The following is a 17,359-nucleotide window of genomic DNA, read 5'->3' as shown; positions in this document are numbered from 1 at the left end:
GATACTGAGAGTAAAAAGGAAGTTATTAATTATTAAGCCAGGACGATTGTCATAAAAACCAAGACTACTATTTCAAGCAGGATGTATGGTCACCCTACCTATTAGGTATCAGTTCTTTTTATTTTTTAAAATTACTTTTTAAGTGTAGGGTGGCAAAATATGCCACCAAAATATGTCACTTTGGTAGAGGGCTATTTTGAGCTGAAGGCAATCAAGAAGTAGATACAAGGAAAGCTCTCTGCTGTCCCCCTGTCTAAAAACAAGACATAAATTTGTACAGGTGACCTCATTCCTCTCTCTACCAAGAAGGAGGACAAAGTTAATCATAACCGACAACTTTAGACCCTTATCTGCTTGGAGATGGTAGGTACAAGAAATCCACAAAACAAACTTTTCTAACTAGCCTTTTTCTACCATTAGTTTCCCATATATTTGCCTTCCCACAAGGTTCTCTTTCTTTATCTTGTTATTTCTCTAAAAATTTATTGTTCCTTTGCTAAGATGCTATGTAAGCCCAAATTCCAACCTAATCTTTGAGTTACTCTTCTCTGGGTACTCTCATGTATTACAGGCAAAATACACGTCAATAAACTTGTTTTTCTCTTATTAATCTTTCTCTTTTCAGTCCAACAGGGCCCCAATCAGAGAACCTACCAGGGTGCCAGGAAAAAGAATTTTTCCTCCCCTACGTATGATAACATCTTCTTTTAAGTATTGTAACACTCTGCTACACAAAGATTCAACTAGTGATAGATGCCTTAACTTTTAGTTGAATCAAAACCTCAAATTATTTATTTTTTCACCAATGATGCTGCATCTTCCAGAGTGGGAACGAGGATCTTAAAGTTGGTTCTTTCCGCTGAAAATTAAGCTCCGCTAATTTTCAAATACATGTAGAATATTTTAAGACTTAGTAAACACATTATATAATTGGCTTTAAATTTTCAAGTGAACATGACAGTCTTCTCATCCATGTTTTAGTAATACACATGTTTTCTGTTCCTTATTAGAAGGTACCTTGGCAATCGGGTTCTTTTTCGACAGGTCCTCTCCCTCCCGAAGAGCTGCAGGGGCGGTAATCCAGGCACGCTTTTGCCGCACCAAATGAGTATGTTTGGGAACCAGCTTATTTTCATTTCTTGTGCTTAAGACCTACGACCATAAAATATTGCCAAAAAACTATTAAGGACCCTCAGACATCAGTATGGTATCATGTAATTTACTAAAACTTTAAAAATAACTGTAAATTTTAAGGTATAAATTTCATATTTCTTAAGAGACTTCATTTTCAAGGAGGAAACGTAAAGATGCAGGCAAACCACAGGTGTTCAAGAGATGGTCTCCAAATTAGTGAAACAGTAGTTTAGTTTTTAGCAGTAAGAAAAGACTTCCCAAAGGGAAGTAAAAAGCTAAAGAGAAATTTAGTGATTTTACAAATGGGCAAATTAAATTAAAATACCATATCAAAAAATTTTTTTTCTTACTAACCGAAGATGAAGTTCCATTTTTCTGTGGTGACATATTTTTAAAATGAATTACTAAATGTTTTAAGACTAAATCTTAGTAACCTATTGATATCAATTTCATTAAAATTAGTGAAAGTGTTAGTTAATTGTTTTAAAAATGGGATAAAGATTAAATTGCCCATCTTTAGTTTTCAGAACCTTCAAGTAGAAAACTATTCTGTGAATTTTCAATTGGGCTTATCTGCTTGGAGATGGTAGGTACAAGAAATCCACAAAACAAACACATATAATAGATACATATATATATTTAATCTGAGGAAATTTTCAATACATCTGACCTACTATTTTAAGATCAGAAATGATTATTACACTAAGTTTATCATTTTACTCTTTTTGTTGCTCTGTATAACATGTACTTTGAAAGAGTGGTTATCACTAGGTCAGTGATTTTTTTCTTTTTAGTTGAAAAAAAATTCTATCACTTGAAAAAATTAAATTATGTACCAAAACATTAAAATAACATTAAAGTTTATAAAGGAAAATGTAAAACTTCCTTCTATATTTTCATTTGTATTTCTGTGCACTCACTGTTAACAGCTTGATGAATATTTTTTGTGATCTTTCCTTATAAGCATACAGTTGCACATGTATAAAAGTCTTTTTCCTGTAAAAACAGAATTATACTGCTCCTTGATCTTTCATTCAGTACCTCGCCTTGGACATCCTATCACTTACCACAAATTCTTTTAGCATTCTTATATTGATAGACAGTTAGACTATAAAAAAATGCTGTATCGAACATCCCTGGGTATATGTTCTTTGGACTTGTTTGAGTGAGAATGGCTGGGTCTAAGTATATTTTTAATCTGGTGAGGAAAAGTCAAATTGTCTTCCATGAAACTAAGCCGCTGAGTCCAAAAGATAGAAATAATCCTCTTGGTTCCTTACCTCTAAATGGAGTGCATTTCCAAAGTTAAAGCAGATCTGGAAAATAAAATTATTTGTTGCTTGATACAATTTATCATTCAATTCAGTTTAAATCATTTTGTTAACTCATTTCCTGTTTGCCCCAAGAATATTCGCTTGTGGCTGCAGCGCTTACCCCGAGATAACCGCAAATTATAGTCCTAACCTTACCACCAAAGTTTACCACAAAATAGCTTGCTTTTATTATTATTTTCGCATCACTCTAGTATATTGATAGTCTTTGGAAATAAATGGCATCACTCTATTTATAGCATTCTGTTTTTAGTAGCGGTATTTCCATTTACAAAATATAGTAATTCTCAATTGCTTGAAAATGTCAAATCCTAGAAAATGGAGTATTCCTATGCATGATGTTTACATAGTTCTCGAACAGTTGTTAGCTGAAGATTCCTTTGATGAATCCAATTTATGTACACATTTCTGTTACATTAATATTAGAGACAAGTTCTGTTTAGAAATAACCCCAAGAACAGTGTTTATATTTTATTTTCATGTTGAAAACCAGTCAGATTTGCTTTAGCGTCAAAGTGTTTATATAAAATTAAAATAACGGTTAATGGATAACCTACCACCTGGGATATTATGGGTGTTAAAAAAAAAAAAGTTTAACCACCACTACCTTTGTCAAAAGGAAACAAATTTTAATTTTCCCCTTTGCCTGCCCCCCATGACCTGGGACAGAGAGTGCAATCTGCACTCTTTCTGATCCACACTGCCTCCTCCAGGAAGCTGAGAACACAACCACTATCTGAAAAAATAAAAAAAAAAAACACACACACACAAACTTTATTTTTGAAATCTTACCCAATCCCCGATCTTCTCCTTTCCCTGTGGTGTTCATCTCATGTTCTTGGGGACTCACCTACCTTTCCTCAAGGCCTTCAGCGTGAGATTCCACCATCCCCTACCCCCCACAGCGAACTCCCATCATTCCCCATGGCCACACACACACCTGCCCATATTAAGACTTAATTTCTCACCTTCCTCAGTCTCACCAACCTTTTTCTTTGGTTCTTATCAAGCTCTGTCACAGTTTGGACTTCATCATTACTCAGAACTAAATACACTTATGTTTACTCTAAAATCTGCACAATAAACTCTCCTGCTTCATTTTCTTTACAGCCCATTAACCACCTCTTGCCTTCACTTGGCTTAATCTAAACCAGCACTCGCTAATATGGTAGCCACATGTGACTATTTACACTTACATTATTTGTAATTAATAAATTCATTTGCTCAACAGCCACATAAGATAAGTGGCTTGAGATACTGCAGACATCCATCACTGCACATATCTCTATTGGACAATTCTAGATTATTGCCAGCCATTCCAAAAATGTTGTCATTGACTCAGGGATCCCTCATTCCTTTGACTTTCTAATATTTCTGCTCTCTTTCCCCCCAACTCCAAAAGCCTAACAATTATTCTCATTGATTCTGACCCTGTACTGACAACTTTGCTCTAGAGAGCTGCATCACACATCCGGGCTCCCTAATAGCTAGCTGTTCCCGCTACAGGGCTGGTGTTCATTTTTAGGGTGGCTGTATGTTTGCTTGCCCACGAAAGCCTGGCTGACACCTGTTGTGTAGGCATCCCCTCTGTTAGCAACCCTTTCATTCTCAAAAGTATGCTCATTCAGACCATAAATTATTACGCCTTGTCTTTGTATCGCTTACTGTATCCCTAGCATAAGATTCCAAATCTCATGTCCTCATCTAAACCTAATTATGTCCCAAAGGCCCTACCTCCAAATACCAACACACTGGGAGTTAAAGCTTCTACATATGAATGTTTGGGGAATACACAAACACTCAGTTCATAACAATGCTTAAGAGAATTTTGGCCAATGAGATATCAAGAGTCTAGAAAAGATTATCCTCAGAAGAGAAACATGCAGAGCCTCTCTCTCCATCTGCTTCTGGAAATTGATTAGTAATGATGTGACATTTAGAATGTCTGTAGCCATCTGTGAACATGAGGAGAAAGCTAATAAAATGGAAGAAAAGTCGAGTGTAACCATAACATCTTTGAATTACAGAATTGGTCAAATCTGGAGCCACCTTATCTCTGATCCATTTCTTATGATACTAAATTTCTTTTTATTTAATCCACTGTTAAATAAACGTCGTTTTGTTACTTGTATTGGAAAGCAACCTAACTGATATATCCACTTGGCAAAGTTATTATACAAATTAAAATAAAAAATATTTTTGTATTAATTGCAATGACTGGCACATAGCAGGTACACAGTAAAGAGCATTACAATGGTATTTCCTCAATTCTAAGACTTGCATTTTCCTCATCTTAAAATTTCTGAACTTTGAATTTATTCACTTATGCCTTCAATTTCCTGAACTCCTACAATATGCTAAGTGATAGAACATTTTTACCCTCTTGGATTCTTACATGTTGAGGAGATAGACAAAAATAGGCTGTGATAAGAGCTATAAAGAAAATTAAAGCAGGGATAGGATGGAAGGGAGTAACTTAGGACTGTGGGGAGGCTCTCAGAAGAGGTTATATCTGCAGACACCTGAATGGAATGAAGAGGCAAGGCAGACAGAGCTCCCTGCAAAGGGAAAAGCCAGGCCACAAGTGCGAATAATAGTGGTGTGACTGAGGCTGGTACTGCTTGAGGGGACTGAGTCAGTCCCCTGAGTCAGTGGGGATGATGTCAGGGCTTTTGGGTTTCTGGTAATTTTACTTCTTATTCTGGGTTACACAGTGTTTTCAGTTTCTGAAAATTTAGTAATTCTGTACAGTTTGTGAAAATTCAGTAGTTCAGTACACTTGTGATATGTGCACTTTTCTGTATGTGTTACTCTAAAAAGTTTCAAACATTTGTGTGCATCTTAAAGCTGAGTGTTTCTTGGAATCTATGTAATAGTTCTGCTATTTGCTTTTAACACCTACTACAGTAGCTTGTTTTCATAGACAATAAGGCATGATAAATTGAAATACTTGCTCTACATTCATTGCAGAAAAAACCAAGAGAATTGTACAAGTATTTTGTCAACTGCGGAACTGTTTGATTTTTTAAAGTTAAGGCTTTAACTATTCTTTTCTAAAGTAAATAATTTGGATGTGTCCTTGGGACTCAGTATCTCCTGCAGGGTGTATTTGGTAATGTCTAGAGATATTTTTTGTTGTCAACCAGGGTTGGGGTGGAGGTGGGGATGTGCTAGCGCCATCTAGTGTGTAGAGACCAGAGATGTTGCTCAATATCTTAAAATGCCACCCCGACACCCCTCCATCTAAAGCGATTTCTGGTTCCAAATGGCAAAGCGCCAAGAAATCCTGATTTAGACCATGTTTCTCTGATTGGAAATTCCTGTAACATCTAGGTACAAGAAAGTCCTACAAGTTCCAGAGGACCATGAAGATTTACGTAAATTTCCAAATCGGTAACATATTGCGGGCAATATAAATAAAATAACTGACACTCTCTGTCTTTGTCCTCTGTTCCCACTCCTTCCAAATTCCTTTTGAACATTTCCAGCTCTGTAAGTCTGAGTGACCTCCTGTGGGGATGTCGTAAAAGGCTTTCAAGCATTGGAAGGTCAGCTGGACAAGATGACCATTATGGTTTCTCCCAACATATGAAATTTGTAACTCCATTTTTTTCTCACAAAGAACTTGGTAATAGAAAAATATCATGTGCAATCTGCCTTTAAGACTGAAGAGGAAAGCTTCTAGTCTCTGTATCCAAAGTAGTGGTTTTAGATGGACCAGATAAATCCTTCAAAAACATTCCTTACTTACTAAAATTGGAATTTATTTTTTTTTTAATTTCTACAGTTGAGTCCTAGATATCTTGTAAAAAACTGGCCTCCCTTGTTAACTGGCAAGAAAATAATTTGGTTTTGGCAGAGGCCCAAAGGAAGGTCAAACAGTACTGCAAAAATCCGATCAATCAATGTACTCTTTGTTCTCAAGGTCTGCACCTTTAAAAAAGACTTCCTGTTCTGAAGTCACCTTGATGAGTTTAACAAGCAGAATCCAGCAGGACTTATGAGTCAATGGATGACAGCTCCTCCTGGCTGATAAGTTCTCAGGAAGGTAGTCTAAAAAGTTTCTTATTTTATGGCTAAACATAAATGATCCATACATAAGTGTAATTCCTATAGCCACCTCACTCAACAGCTAATTTAAACAATTATATTTTTGTTTTCACAGCTGCTAACTTAAAAAAGACTTGATAGCCAAGAAAAGCAATATTTTGAACTTTAAGTTTTGAACTCTGAATTTGAATTTTAGATAGTAAAAATACATACTTTAAGTTTAACTGTAATAATTATATGATTTATCATAATTTTTTGCCTGCTTTTCAGATGTTTGGGCTAATCTTAATGTAATGAACAGGATTTGGGGTGAGTCATAGCGAAGTTAGCTTCAAAGAGATATTTTCTTTGGAAGCATTTCTTGCCTCGATGATTTGTAAAATATGGATTTGGCAAGCTGTGACACCCTCGCATTGTTAGATCATGCTGTGCATTCTCACTTCAAGTTGAATTCTGCGTAATCATGGGAAGCTCCTATTTTTTCCTTGGTGTAAAAAACAAGGATAAATAAACGGAGGGCCCCGAAAAGTCGACATTATTTTATTTAGTGTCAATTTCTTTGGCCCCTAGAACATTAAAAAAGAAAAAAAAAAAAAAAGACAAGAGTTAATCGAACTTTTAACAACTCGTTAAAAAGGGAGCTTTTTCATATTTAATATTTTTTTTCTACTCCCAATGTTTCTTGTAGGGATGTTAACAGTCGTTCTCAAACTTGAGTGGCAGCAGAATCACCTTAAAACAAAGACTGCTGGGCCCCACTTGAGAGTTTCCGATTCAGCAGGTCCGGGGTGGGGTAGGAGAATCTGTATTTCTAACAAGTTTTCTGGTAATGCTGATGCTGCTGGTTTGGGGTTAACAGTTTCGAAAATAAATGTGTAAAACCACAGAGTAGCAAGCAAAAGGGAAGAAAAGAGCCTGGGTAATTCATAAACCGAATAGTGAACCCCAAGTTACAGAGAGGTGTGAAACAATGGATTCTAAATAAGGAAATTAGGACTGCATTATGTGTATCACAAGAAGATTTTCCCACTTTACCAGTAATAACTACGACAAGATTGCTTTAAATAGTGTTTTCACCCGGTTCATACCTCTTCTTCTAGCTTTCTAGCTAAAGTTTTATTTGATCCTGATCATTTTTCAGAAACATTTTACCATTTTATTTGTATGTATTGTCTATAACTACTACAAATGTTTTGGGAATCAGGGGAAATATAAGTAAATCTGTAGAACACAGCTCACAGAAATTGATAGACAAAAATGATGAGTGGTTTCCACCTTTTCTGATGCAAAATATTCCTGAAAATTATACTAAAAATAGAGTAAAGGAAAACAGATTTTTCCTCTCAGAAGTTTAAGAAACCAAGAGCTTCAGATTGTTCTTTCTCACCATTAGATGGCACTAGTCTATCAAGAAGGCTAACTTCAGGAACTGCCAGAGAACAGCCAACAGACGACTCCAAGGTTCACAATGGAAAACACGCATTTACAATTGGCCTCAAATAAGTGCATGGCAAAGCTGAAAACAGTAAAAAATCAATGGCTTTTCAAGAGTCATATGAATACGTTTGTAGGACTATTATCTTTGAAACTAGACAAATCTTAATTCACATCTCTTTTTCCTTTCTAGCATTTGAACGTGTAATGGAACAAAACCAATTACCTAGTTCCAGAAGTTTGGGACTTATTGATGACAAAGTATAGAATACTGCTGTAAAAGAAGGTCACAGCGATGCCTTCAGATTAACAAGAGGCTTATGGTGTAAGGGGATCTGGGTTCTATCGGGCTATGCCCATTAATAACATTCACTAAATCATTCACTAATAACATTCACTAAATTACTGGCACACAGCAAGTGGTCAAAAAATGTCAAGTTCTCTTCCCTACATTTCTCTTCCCTCACTGCAAACTCCATGACCATAAGACAGTTCATGAGCACCTGGAAAACTGTTTGGCATGTAGTATAACCACAGTTGTAACTGTTGAATGTGTTAAACAAAAATTTATCACTCAATTTAATACCTATCCAGGTATTAAATATTTCTTCTAAACAAACGAAATTCAGATTATGATTCCAGCTTTTCTAAACACTGTAAGATACCTTACCTCTTAACATTTTAAAGTCTACTTCTATGTCCAAGGCATTCAACTAATTTACAGATGCTATGTAACACTTAGATCCTGCTCAAATAAGTTTACTATTTAGCGGGAGACAGAAAGTATATGTAAACCGCTATAATGTGAGGCAGAAAAACTTAACAGTGCGAAGGACAACTACAAAAACAGTTTTGGGAGCTCGGAAAAGATAGAAATTAAATTACTTCCTGCTAGGGAAATCAGGAGGCTTTTAGAGCAGCAGGTGGTAACGGGTTGGGCCTTGAGAGACAGCAGCATGTGTGTCTGTGCAGAGAGGAGAGGGAGGTAGGCCGGGGCTGCACACACACCGTCCTAACGGCGGCATCCTCTCAGCCATGGCTGCTGCCACCCACTCTTGCCTCCCCTGCCTTCTACGTGTATCTGATAGGTCTCCTGGCGATGTGTACAACATATCCCTTTACTGTGTTGGGTGAAAAAGAGGGTGAGAACCACTGAATCTTCCTAGAGGTGAAAGGCCCCCAAGAGGATATTGCAGAAGCAAAGGAAGGAGATACTTTAAAAAGAGACAATTGATAAGTGTTAAAGGAAGATAATGATTGACCTCAACCCCTTGTCCAATTTCTCAATGAAAACTTCTGGGGTCAAAAGAAACTGGACTTTTAAGATGATGTAGCGGGTATGGAAAATTCATTTTAACTTTTTTTTTTTTTAAGTTTGCACTGTAGTAAACTTGAAAGAACAGTGAGATGGAGGCATTTTAGAATAAGGGAAATCTGGACTCTGTCATCTCCTCTCATCTCCATGCAAATCTCATTGTCTAATCAGCCAGGCAGCAACTAGCTTGGCTTATGTAGTTAATTCCCATGATGGTAATTTTGATGTAAGACATAGAAAAACTTTGGCACTGAGTAGGTAGGTGCTCAATATTTGTTGAACGAATGAATGTATCAAGTCTCAATCACCTGGAGAGAGATTCGCATTTTAAAGAAGACAGAGATTAGTAAGAGGAATCTCTAATTAGAATCTCTCACTATTTGCCAGTCACCATTTTTCAATGGGGGTGCTACTGACATTTATGATGGGAAAAATCTTCATGAGTAGCCAATTTTTCTCAAAGGTTCTGTAAACTGCAGGAGGTTTAGCATCCCTGGATTTCAAGTACTAAATACCAGTAGCATCCTGAGCCCTGTGACAATCAAAATGCTCCTTCAATAGCCCTGCCCCTGACATTCCCTCGAGAACTCTTGCTACTGAACAAACCCTCCTGCCAGGCTGTCTCCTGCCCTCCACTGTGCTCTCTGGGTCTTTTCTACCTTTCTTTGATCATAATATCCAAAATACTGGAATGCCTCCTTTTTAAAAAATAAAGAGGCAAAGCTGTACCCAGTCGACTACTCACTCATCTTTCTCAACCCTTTCCTGACCAACCCAACCAAAATTCTTTTCGTCTTCTTAATGATTTCAACACTTTTCCCTAAAAACATTCATTAGTCTATTAGCTTTTTGTACCTCCGTTGGTATCAAGGCTGAAGACCCATTTCTCTACATGTTGTTCTGTCTTATATTCTTTGTTATAACTACAGTGAACTGGTTCAGGTCTTCCAAGGAACCACACGCCCATGTCTTCAGGTCTTTGCATGTGCTCTTCTCTCTATCTAGAACATTCTTCTTATTTATTCTCTTTACATCATCTCACTAATTTATAATTATTCTCAAATCTTGGCTGGGATGCTCAGTGCTAGAGCTCCTTCTGTAGACTCCATGGTGCTCTGAGTTCTTTTATCATCATTCTTCTTACCATCAACCATTTGGAAGTTAGCTATTTACTTGTTTACTAGACTGCAAGCACCACGAAGGCAGACTATGTCAGGCTTTTTCATGGTCTCACAATGTCCAGCACATTGCCTAGTATATCACACAGGGAGTCACTAAAGAGTGGTCATGTGCAGTTAGTTTCTACATAGTTTCTATTCTTGCAGGCATTACTCATCCTACCATTAGACTACAGTTTAAATCCTAGTGTTCCATATTCTTTTACCCTAATCACCAAGCTTTGTATATGGTAAAAATCTCAATAAATTTTTTTAAATAATTTGAAACTAAAATAATGCAGTATCATATATATCTGACATTTTAAGATAAAATTAACTGAGAAAATAATCTTTCATCATACATGGACATATGTATGAAAAATGTTATCAGCCACTAAAATGTGTGGCACATTGAAATACAGAAAAAAAGCTGTGATTAAGAAATACTCAAGCTGATCTAAAGCTTATTTATGATTTCAGTTAAGGGTTCTGATTTTTGTTATAATTTGGCAGTTTTAGAAATACCAATCAATTCCTATCCACTGTGTAATTTTTTTTGCATACAAATATGTGTATGCTTCATTCATGAATAAACTATTTTGCAAAATTTAGAGAGGTAATTCTCACTCTTAGACCTGATAATTAGATTAATGAAAAATTTCTATCAATACAAATTTCTGAATCACAACCTTGGAAATTTTAATTTAACTTATTGGTATTTCTAATGATCAGGGAAAATTTAGACAAAATGAATGCTCATGTCTTTTTGTACTTTTCCCCAAGTTTATAATTAAAGCAACTGATGATGTTGAGTTGCCTTTTCCCCACTATCCATTAACTTTTAGAAACAAAAACAAATACAATATCACCTTTCTAAAATCCCTGGGAATAATGGATTATTCTTATAGGGTTCAATATTTACCATTTAATTTATACTTAAATTTATGCTAAAATCTGTTATGCAGTAGCATATTAGTGTGTTAAGTATAACTGTGATGTTATTGATAAATTATAGATTGTCGAACCTACTTGTTATGGGTTGAACTGTCTCCCGAAAGAAGACAGCTCAAAGTCCTAACCTCAGCACCTCAGAATGTGACCTTATTAGAAAGCAGAGTCTATGCAGATGTAACCAAGAGGAAGTCATTAGTGTGAGCCCTAATCCAATATGGCCAGTGTCTTAAAAAAATGTGGAAATTTGGACACAGACTCAGATATGAACGGAGGGAAGATGATATGAAGAATGCCATGTGAAGATAGAGGACTGGAGTGATACATCTACAAGGCAAGGAATGCCCGAGATTGCTGGTAAACCACCAAATCCTAGCAAGAGGCAAGGAAGGGAACCTACAGGTTTCAGCGGGAGCATGGCCCGGCCAACAGGTTGATTTCAGACTTCTAGTATCTAGAACTGTGAGACTATTTTAAGCCAACCAGTTTTTGGTATTCCGTTATAGTAGCCCTAGAAAACTAACATGCTAGTAGATATAGCTGTTCACAGTACAATTTGCTTTTATTAAATCCTTAAGCTGTAGTTTGATTTTAAAGGATAAGCTTAATTAGTCAAAGGTAAAATTGAGGTAACCGTCAGAAAATCTTTTCCCCCAAGTGCCCTCTTTAGCAGTCTGGTGAAACCTATGGACCCCTTCTTAGCATAATATTTTTAAATTTAAAATAATAATAAAAAAAACCCCAACACATTGTATTACGAATAAACCCAATTATGTTGTAATAGTTATCAGAATTTAAAGAAACCCACCATGTTTGTGATGCAGTAATATAATACACTTCATTATCGACACATTAAATAATCAGATCTAGTAGAAAGTCCATTAGTGATGACATAAATGGTATTTTGAGACAACCGTAGTATGATGCAAAAATATTTGTGAATTCTATTGAGACAAAGTCACAGGTACTAAGGCTACTGTACTGTCTTTCCTACACTCATAATTTAAAGAAATGTTAAATTTCAGTTAGAGGTTAGTGAAAATAGATATGTAATTTATTCCCAGCCTTGTCTAAGGACCCCCTAAATTCTATCTATGGACCATTTAGGAGTTGGTGGATCCCAGGTAAAGAATTCTTGAAGAAGGGATTCTCTGCCTTTATTCACAAAAGTGTCTTCATTCCCTGTTTCGATCGTTGGCCTAAATGACTGTGTGGTTGGGTGTCACTCAACATCTCCCTTCTGCTGAGTCTCTCTGAACTACAGAGGAAAGCTGGAGACCACATATCATAGACTCCCTTGCAGCTAGGGTTCTGAAATGTGATATAGGTCCAACCAATCAGTACTTACATAAGATAAAAAAGAAAGAAGTGAAGCACAGCTATGTGTTGTTTTTGGTGGCAGACACTGATACGGATGTAGTTGGGTGACAAGCAGCAGGGTACAGGTACATTTAACTGATATGAACCTTAGCAGATGTGGCATGGTTCTGGAACTGGCAAATGTAGTCTCCCGATCATGGCAGTTTCCAGACTATGAGAGTGGCAGTACTGTTCCTCATCACAGGAGAGACAGCCCCTCCCTAAGTGCTTTGGGTCCTGCTGTGTGACTTTGAAGTCATTACTAACAACTCAAGCTGCAGTCTGTTTCCTCAATCGTTCCAACACTTATGTAATTAGCTTAATGGCCTGACATAAATCTCTTCTTGCTTTGACTAGCTAGAGTGAATTCTGTTACCTGCCACTGAACTCTGATCTATAAAGGCTAGAGCATATATTCCCTTCTATAAAAGACTTGTTTCCACAAGAACTAATTCTGTCAGATGACTTGCTTTCTGTTCTTCACCAAAGACTTTACAGATGGTCCCTAACTCACAATGATGTGATTTAATGATGGTATGTGGTAAGTGTTCAGTAGAAACCATACTTAAAATTTAAATTTTTGGGACGTGGTTCCAGAGTGTAGCAGTTAACATGTCTGCTTTACACGCAGAAGGTCCCGGGTTCAGGCCCCAGTGGAGACACAATCCATGGTCTACAGCCATGCCACCCTGAACAAGCCCAATGTCTGATCTTGGCAGCTAAGCAGGGTCGGGCCTGGTTAGTACTTGAATGGGAGACCACCTAGGAAGACTAGATGGTGTAGGCATAAATAATAAATTATTTTTAAAAAACTGAATTTTTGATCTTTCCCTAGACTAGCTGTATGTGATAAACAATACTCTCTTGTGATGCTGGGTGGCAGCAGCGAGCCACAACACCCAGTCAGCCATGCTATCAGGGGGTAAACAGCCAACACTCTATAGTATACAGTCACTGGCTCGCCGCATAACTATGTTTTGGTCAATGATGGCTCACTTATATAGGATGGTGGTCCCATAAGATTATAATGGATAAGTAAAATGTTTGTGATTTGAAAGACTGAAACTGACTACAATGTCAAATTTACTATTAGCTCTGGGCAGTTTCAGTAGAAGAGGTGCAGCATGCTGTCTACCTGCCATGTACACAACATGCTCATGTGCTAAACTCACTTCCCTTCCCTCTATTTCCCTTTATCTCTCTCCTTCCGGTCCTGTTCCCAGCCTCCCTCTCTCTCCTGCACCTTCCCTTTTATTATTTCTCATATTAAGCTTTATCTCTCCCCTTTCTCTCTCCTTCTTTTCCTTCCTCCCTCCCTCTTACAGATGTCTACTCCTTCTCAAAGAGCATCTCCCTTCACCAGACTTCCCGACCCCCAATGGACATATACACACACTTTATTTTCTATACTGTATTTTTACCGTATTTTTCTATGTTTAGATAACAAATACCATTGTGTTACAGTTGTCTAAAGTATTCGGTACTGTAATATACTGTATAGGTTTTTAGCCTAGGAGCAATAAGCTATGCCATGTAGTCTAGGTGTGTAGTAGGTTCCCCAACCTTATTGACATCAGGGACTGGTGTTCCTATGAGAATCTACTGCTTGATGATCTGAGGTGGAGCTGAGGCGGTGATGCTGGTGCTGGGGAGCAGCTGCAAATACAGATGAAGCTTCACTTCCTCTCTAGCCCACCACTCACTTCCTGCTGTTTGGTCCAGTTCCTAACAGGTCTCTGACCAGCACCAACATCAGTCTGTGGCCCCGGAGCTGGGACCTCTGCTATACCATCTAGGCTTGTGTAAGTACACCCTATGATGTTTGCACAATATTACCTAATGATGCAGTTCTCAGAAGGTGTCCCTGTTGTTAAACGACCCATGACTGTACAGTGCTGCTAGCCTTTTTTGGGTATTATGTTTTGTGTTTTTGTATCCCTTCATGTCTACGAAATACCCATTTGTATGTACCTCTTGCTTCTGTTGAGAAGGCAATCACTCTTGAGATGAAACCCAAGATAACTGCCCAACTACAAGCTAATGTAAGTGTTATGAGCACATTTAAGGTCATCTAGGCTAAGCTATGATGTTTAGTAGGTTAATGTATTAAATACATTTTTAAGCTACAATATTTTCAATGTAGGATGGGTTTATCAGGATGCAGACCCATTATAAGTCAAAGAGTACCTGTACTTCCAACTTAAATTACATCAGGGGCAAAAGGCTGAACTTCCCACTGTTCTTTGACCAAAACCAGAACGTACTCAAATTTATGTCGCAAGATGTATTGTAAAAAATACAAAGAAGAGTCCAGAATTCCACTTTGGTTCGGTTAATTATACTCACTTTTTAAGGAGCAATTATTGCCAAATAAAGTATTAAAATATTAAAATAAAGAATAAAAACATTAAATTGCTAAAGGAAAAAATATGCTTAAATTATTCACCTATTTCTCTGTAAATGTACTTGAATTGGTCTTTTTGTTATACCATCTGAGGAAAAGGTAAGTTTTTTCTTATATGAAAGGAAGTTAACATTTAATTCTCCAAGGGAGCCAGGTGCTGTGTTAGCCTGGTATTCTCCTTTGCCAGGAAGTATCGCAGTGATGGAATTGGTTGCTCTGTTGTGCTGGAGACCAAAAACAAACCTCTAAATTATGTCTTTGAAAAGCATTATTAACAAAACATGAATTGAAAATTACCTCATGACTTTGCCAAAATGAATAAATACAGCATGAAACCAGTGAATGAACCAGTGTGGCCAAGGTTTGGAGGTATAAATATCATGCTACTTACTGTAAGTGAGAATTCACTGAAATCCCTAGATTGGAGTAGTCATGCTTTTTTCTGGTTTCACCTTATGAATTTTTTCCTGTTTATATATACACACACACACACACACACACACACACACACACGAATTTTTTCCTGATATATATATATCAGGAAAAAAATATATATGTAAATTTACACTTTAGCAAAACCCATTAAGCAAAGCCCGATAAACCATATACATTTCTAAATTATGTGCAAACAGAAAGCAAATACAGTTTAAAATCCAATTGAAGCACAGAAACCCAGCCTAAGACTTGTAGATCTAAGGACTGAACACTTTTCCAGTGGTTGAAGCCCTCTCTTTAAAATAAATCTCTGAAAACCCCACCTGACTGGCTCTAGACTTCGATTTTCTATAACTGTTTAAAATGAAATCTTAACACTATTAGATACATTCATTATTTTTAATATCAGAAAATTGTTTTAAAACACTAACCTTGCGAACTTTTAAGTTAAAACTGTATGTGGTCGATTTTAACAATGTGGCTTAAACCAAAATCTTTGCAAAATAAATTTAATACACCTATTTTTAGCCATTTCTTTTGAAGTCTATGAATACTGGCATTTCCCTGGTTTCCCCGGTTCACGGAGGTGCACCGGTGTACCTGGGGAATCGTGGACAACTGGAGCGACCTTGGAAGAAGGCACGGCTGTTGCCTCTACTTGCCTCCATGTTTCCCGCAGAAGACTCCAAACAAAGCTCCAGATCTCTAGAAAAGGTGTTCCCGGCTCCGGGGCTCTCTATACCCACAGATCACAGATACAAAAAGCCATAGGGCTTGAGTATGGCAGCAGAACAATTGAGGGGTGGAAAGGTTCCAAAACGCCTGGCTCAGCCCCAGGATTCGAGCTAGCTGCAGCCTGTCTCGCCCTTTCCCACCTCCGGGCACAAAGAGGGAGCGCCGGGCGGGCGCGGACGTCTCAGGCGGCACCAGGCAGGTCGGGGCGCTCGCCCAGCGCTCGCCAGTGCCCACGCCTGCCCGGGCTCCGCGTCCTCGCTGCTGTACTTACCAGGAGAAGCAGCAGGGCACTCTCCACGCGCCGCGCCATCGCGCCCTCACCTCCGCCGCGCCCTACCCTCCGGACGCCCGTCCCGTTCCACGCCGTCCCCTCTGCCAGGTCCCCGGGAGCGCGCATTCGGCTCCTCCCCAGAGTCCCCGCCTCGCCCTGCGGCGCGCGAGCTGCGCGGCCCCGAGGCACGGTCCCAGGTGTGGCGGCCACAGGAAGGTGGAGGTGGGGAATTTGCGGAGAAAGGAGGCGCTTGGTGACCCCCCGCCCTCTGTCGTATACGCACCTGGGACCGTGACGTCCCGGGTTGGGGACTTTGAGTGGCAGGCCCCACCGTCCTGTCTTTCCCAATCCCCTCCTCCCAGGAGAGTGGCCGGGAGGAGGGAGGCTCTGGGCCATCAGATGGGGCTCGGCCATAGGGCAGACCTCGCTCTCTCCAGCAGAGACCTGCGGTGTCCAGCGAGCTGACCCTGCCGCCTATAGGCCCAGAGCTTTGTACACGTGCGTGGGGCCCAGAGGTCAGGTGGCGCTAAGAAAGACGAGTGACACGGAAACCCGTGTCCTCACTGCAGCTGAGGTTCTGGAGCAGAATTTCAGGTGGAGGTCACTGCGAAGACTTCTCACCCCTTCCTCAAGCCACCTTCATTGCTTCCAACAGGTTTGCAGCTTATCTGGCTCAGGGAGAACAGTTATTAGAAGAATCACAGTTGATCTAAAGGGACAGTTCTATGACCCCTTGTTGACTAGACTCAACTAGGGGAAACTCTAGAGGTGTTATGGGGAAAG

At 38.6% G+C, this 17,359-nt stretch overlaps 1 protein-coding gene across 1 annotated transcript in view; it reads right to left on the bottom strand.

Moving 5' to 3' along the window:
- DSG2 (desmoglein 2) overlaps window positions 1–16,717 on the bottom strand; it is a 36,342-nt gene extending 19,625 nt beyond the window's left edge. The window contains exons 1-3 of the mRNA XM_016131204.2: window positions 16,577–16,717; window positions 2,415–2,450; window positions 1,018–1,152 (exon numbers count right to left, since the gene is read on the bottom strand). Coding sequence (XP_015986690.2) covers window positions 1,018–1,152; window positions 2,415–2,450; window positions 16,577–16,702 — 297 coding nt within the window. The 5' untranslated portion in view covers window positions 16,703–16,717. The remainder of the gene's footprint in view (window positions 1–1,017; window positions 1,153–2,414; window positions 2,451–16,576) is intronic.
- Between the last annotated feature and the right edge of the window lie 642 nt (window positions 16,718–17,359).

The sequence above is a fragment of the Rousettus aegyptiacus genome, unplaced genomic scaffold, assembly GCF_014176215.1.
Source record: "Rousettus aegyptiacus isolate mRouAeg1 unplaced genomic scaffold, mRouAeg1.p scaffold_m13_p_12, whole genome shotgun sequence".
Taxonomy (NCBI): Eukaryota; Metazoa; Chordata; class Mammalia; order Chiroptera; family Pteropodidae; genus Rousettus; species Rousettus aegyptiacus.
The sequence above is the reverse complement of the archived record's forward strand: the minus strand, read 5'-3'. Positions and strand labels throughout refer to the sequence as shown.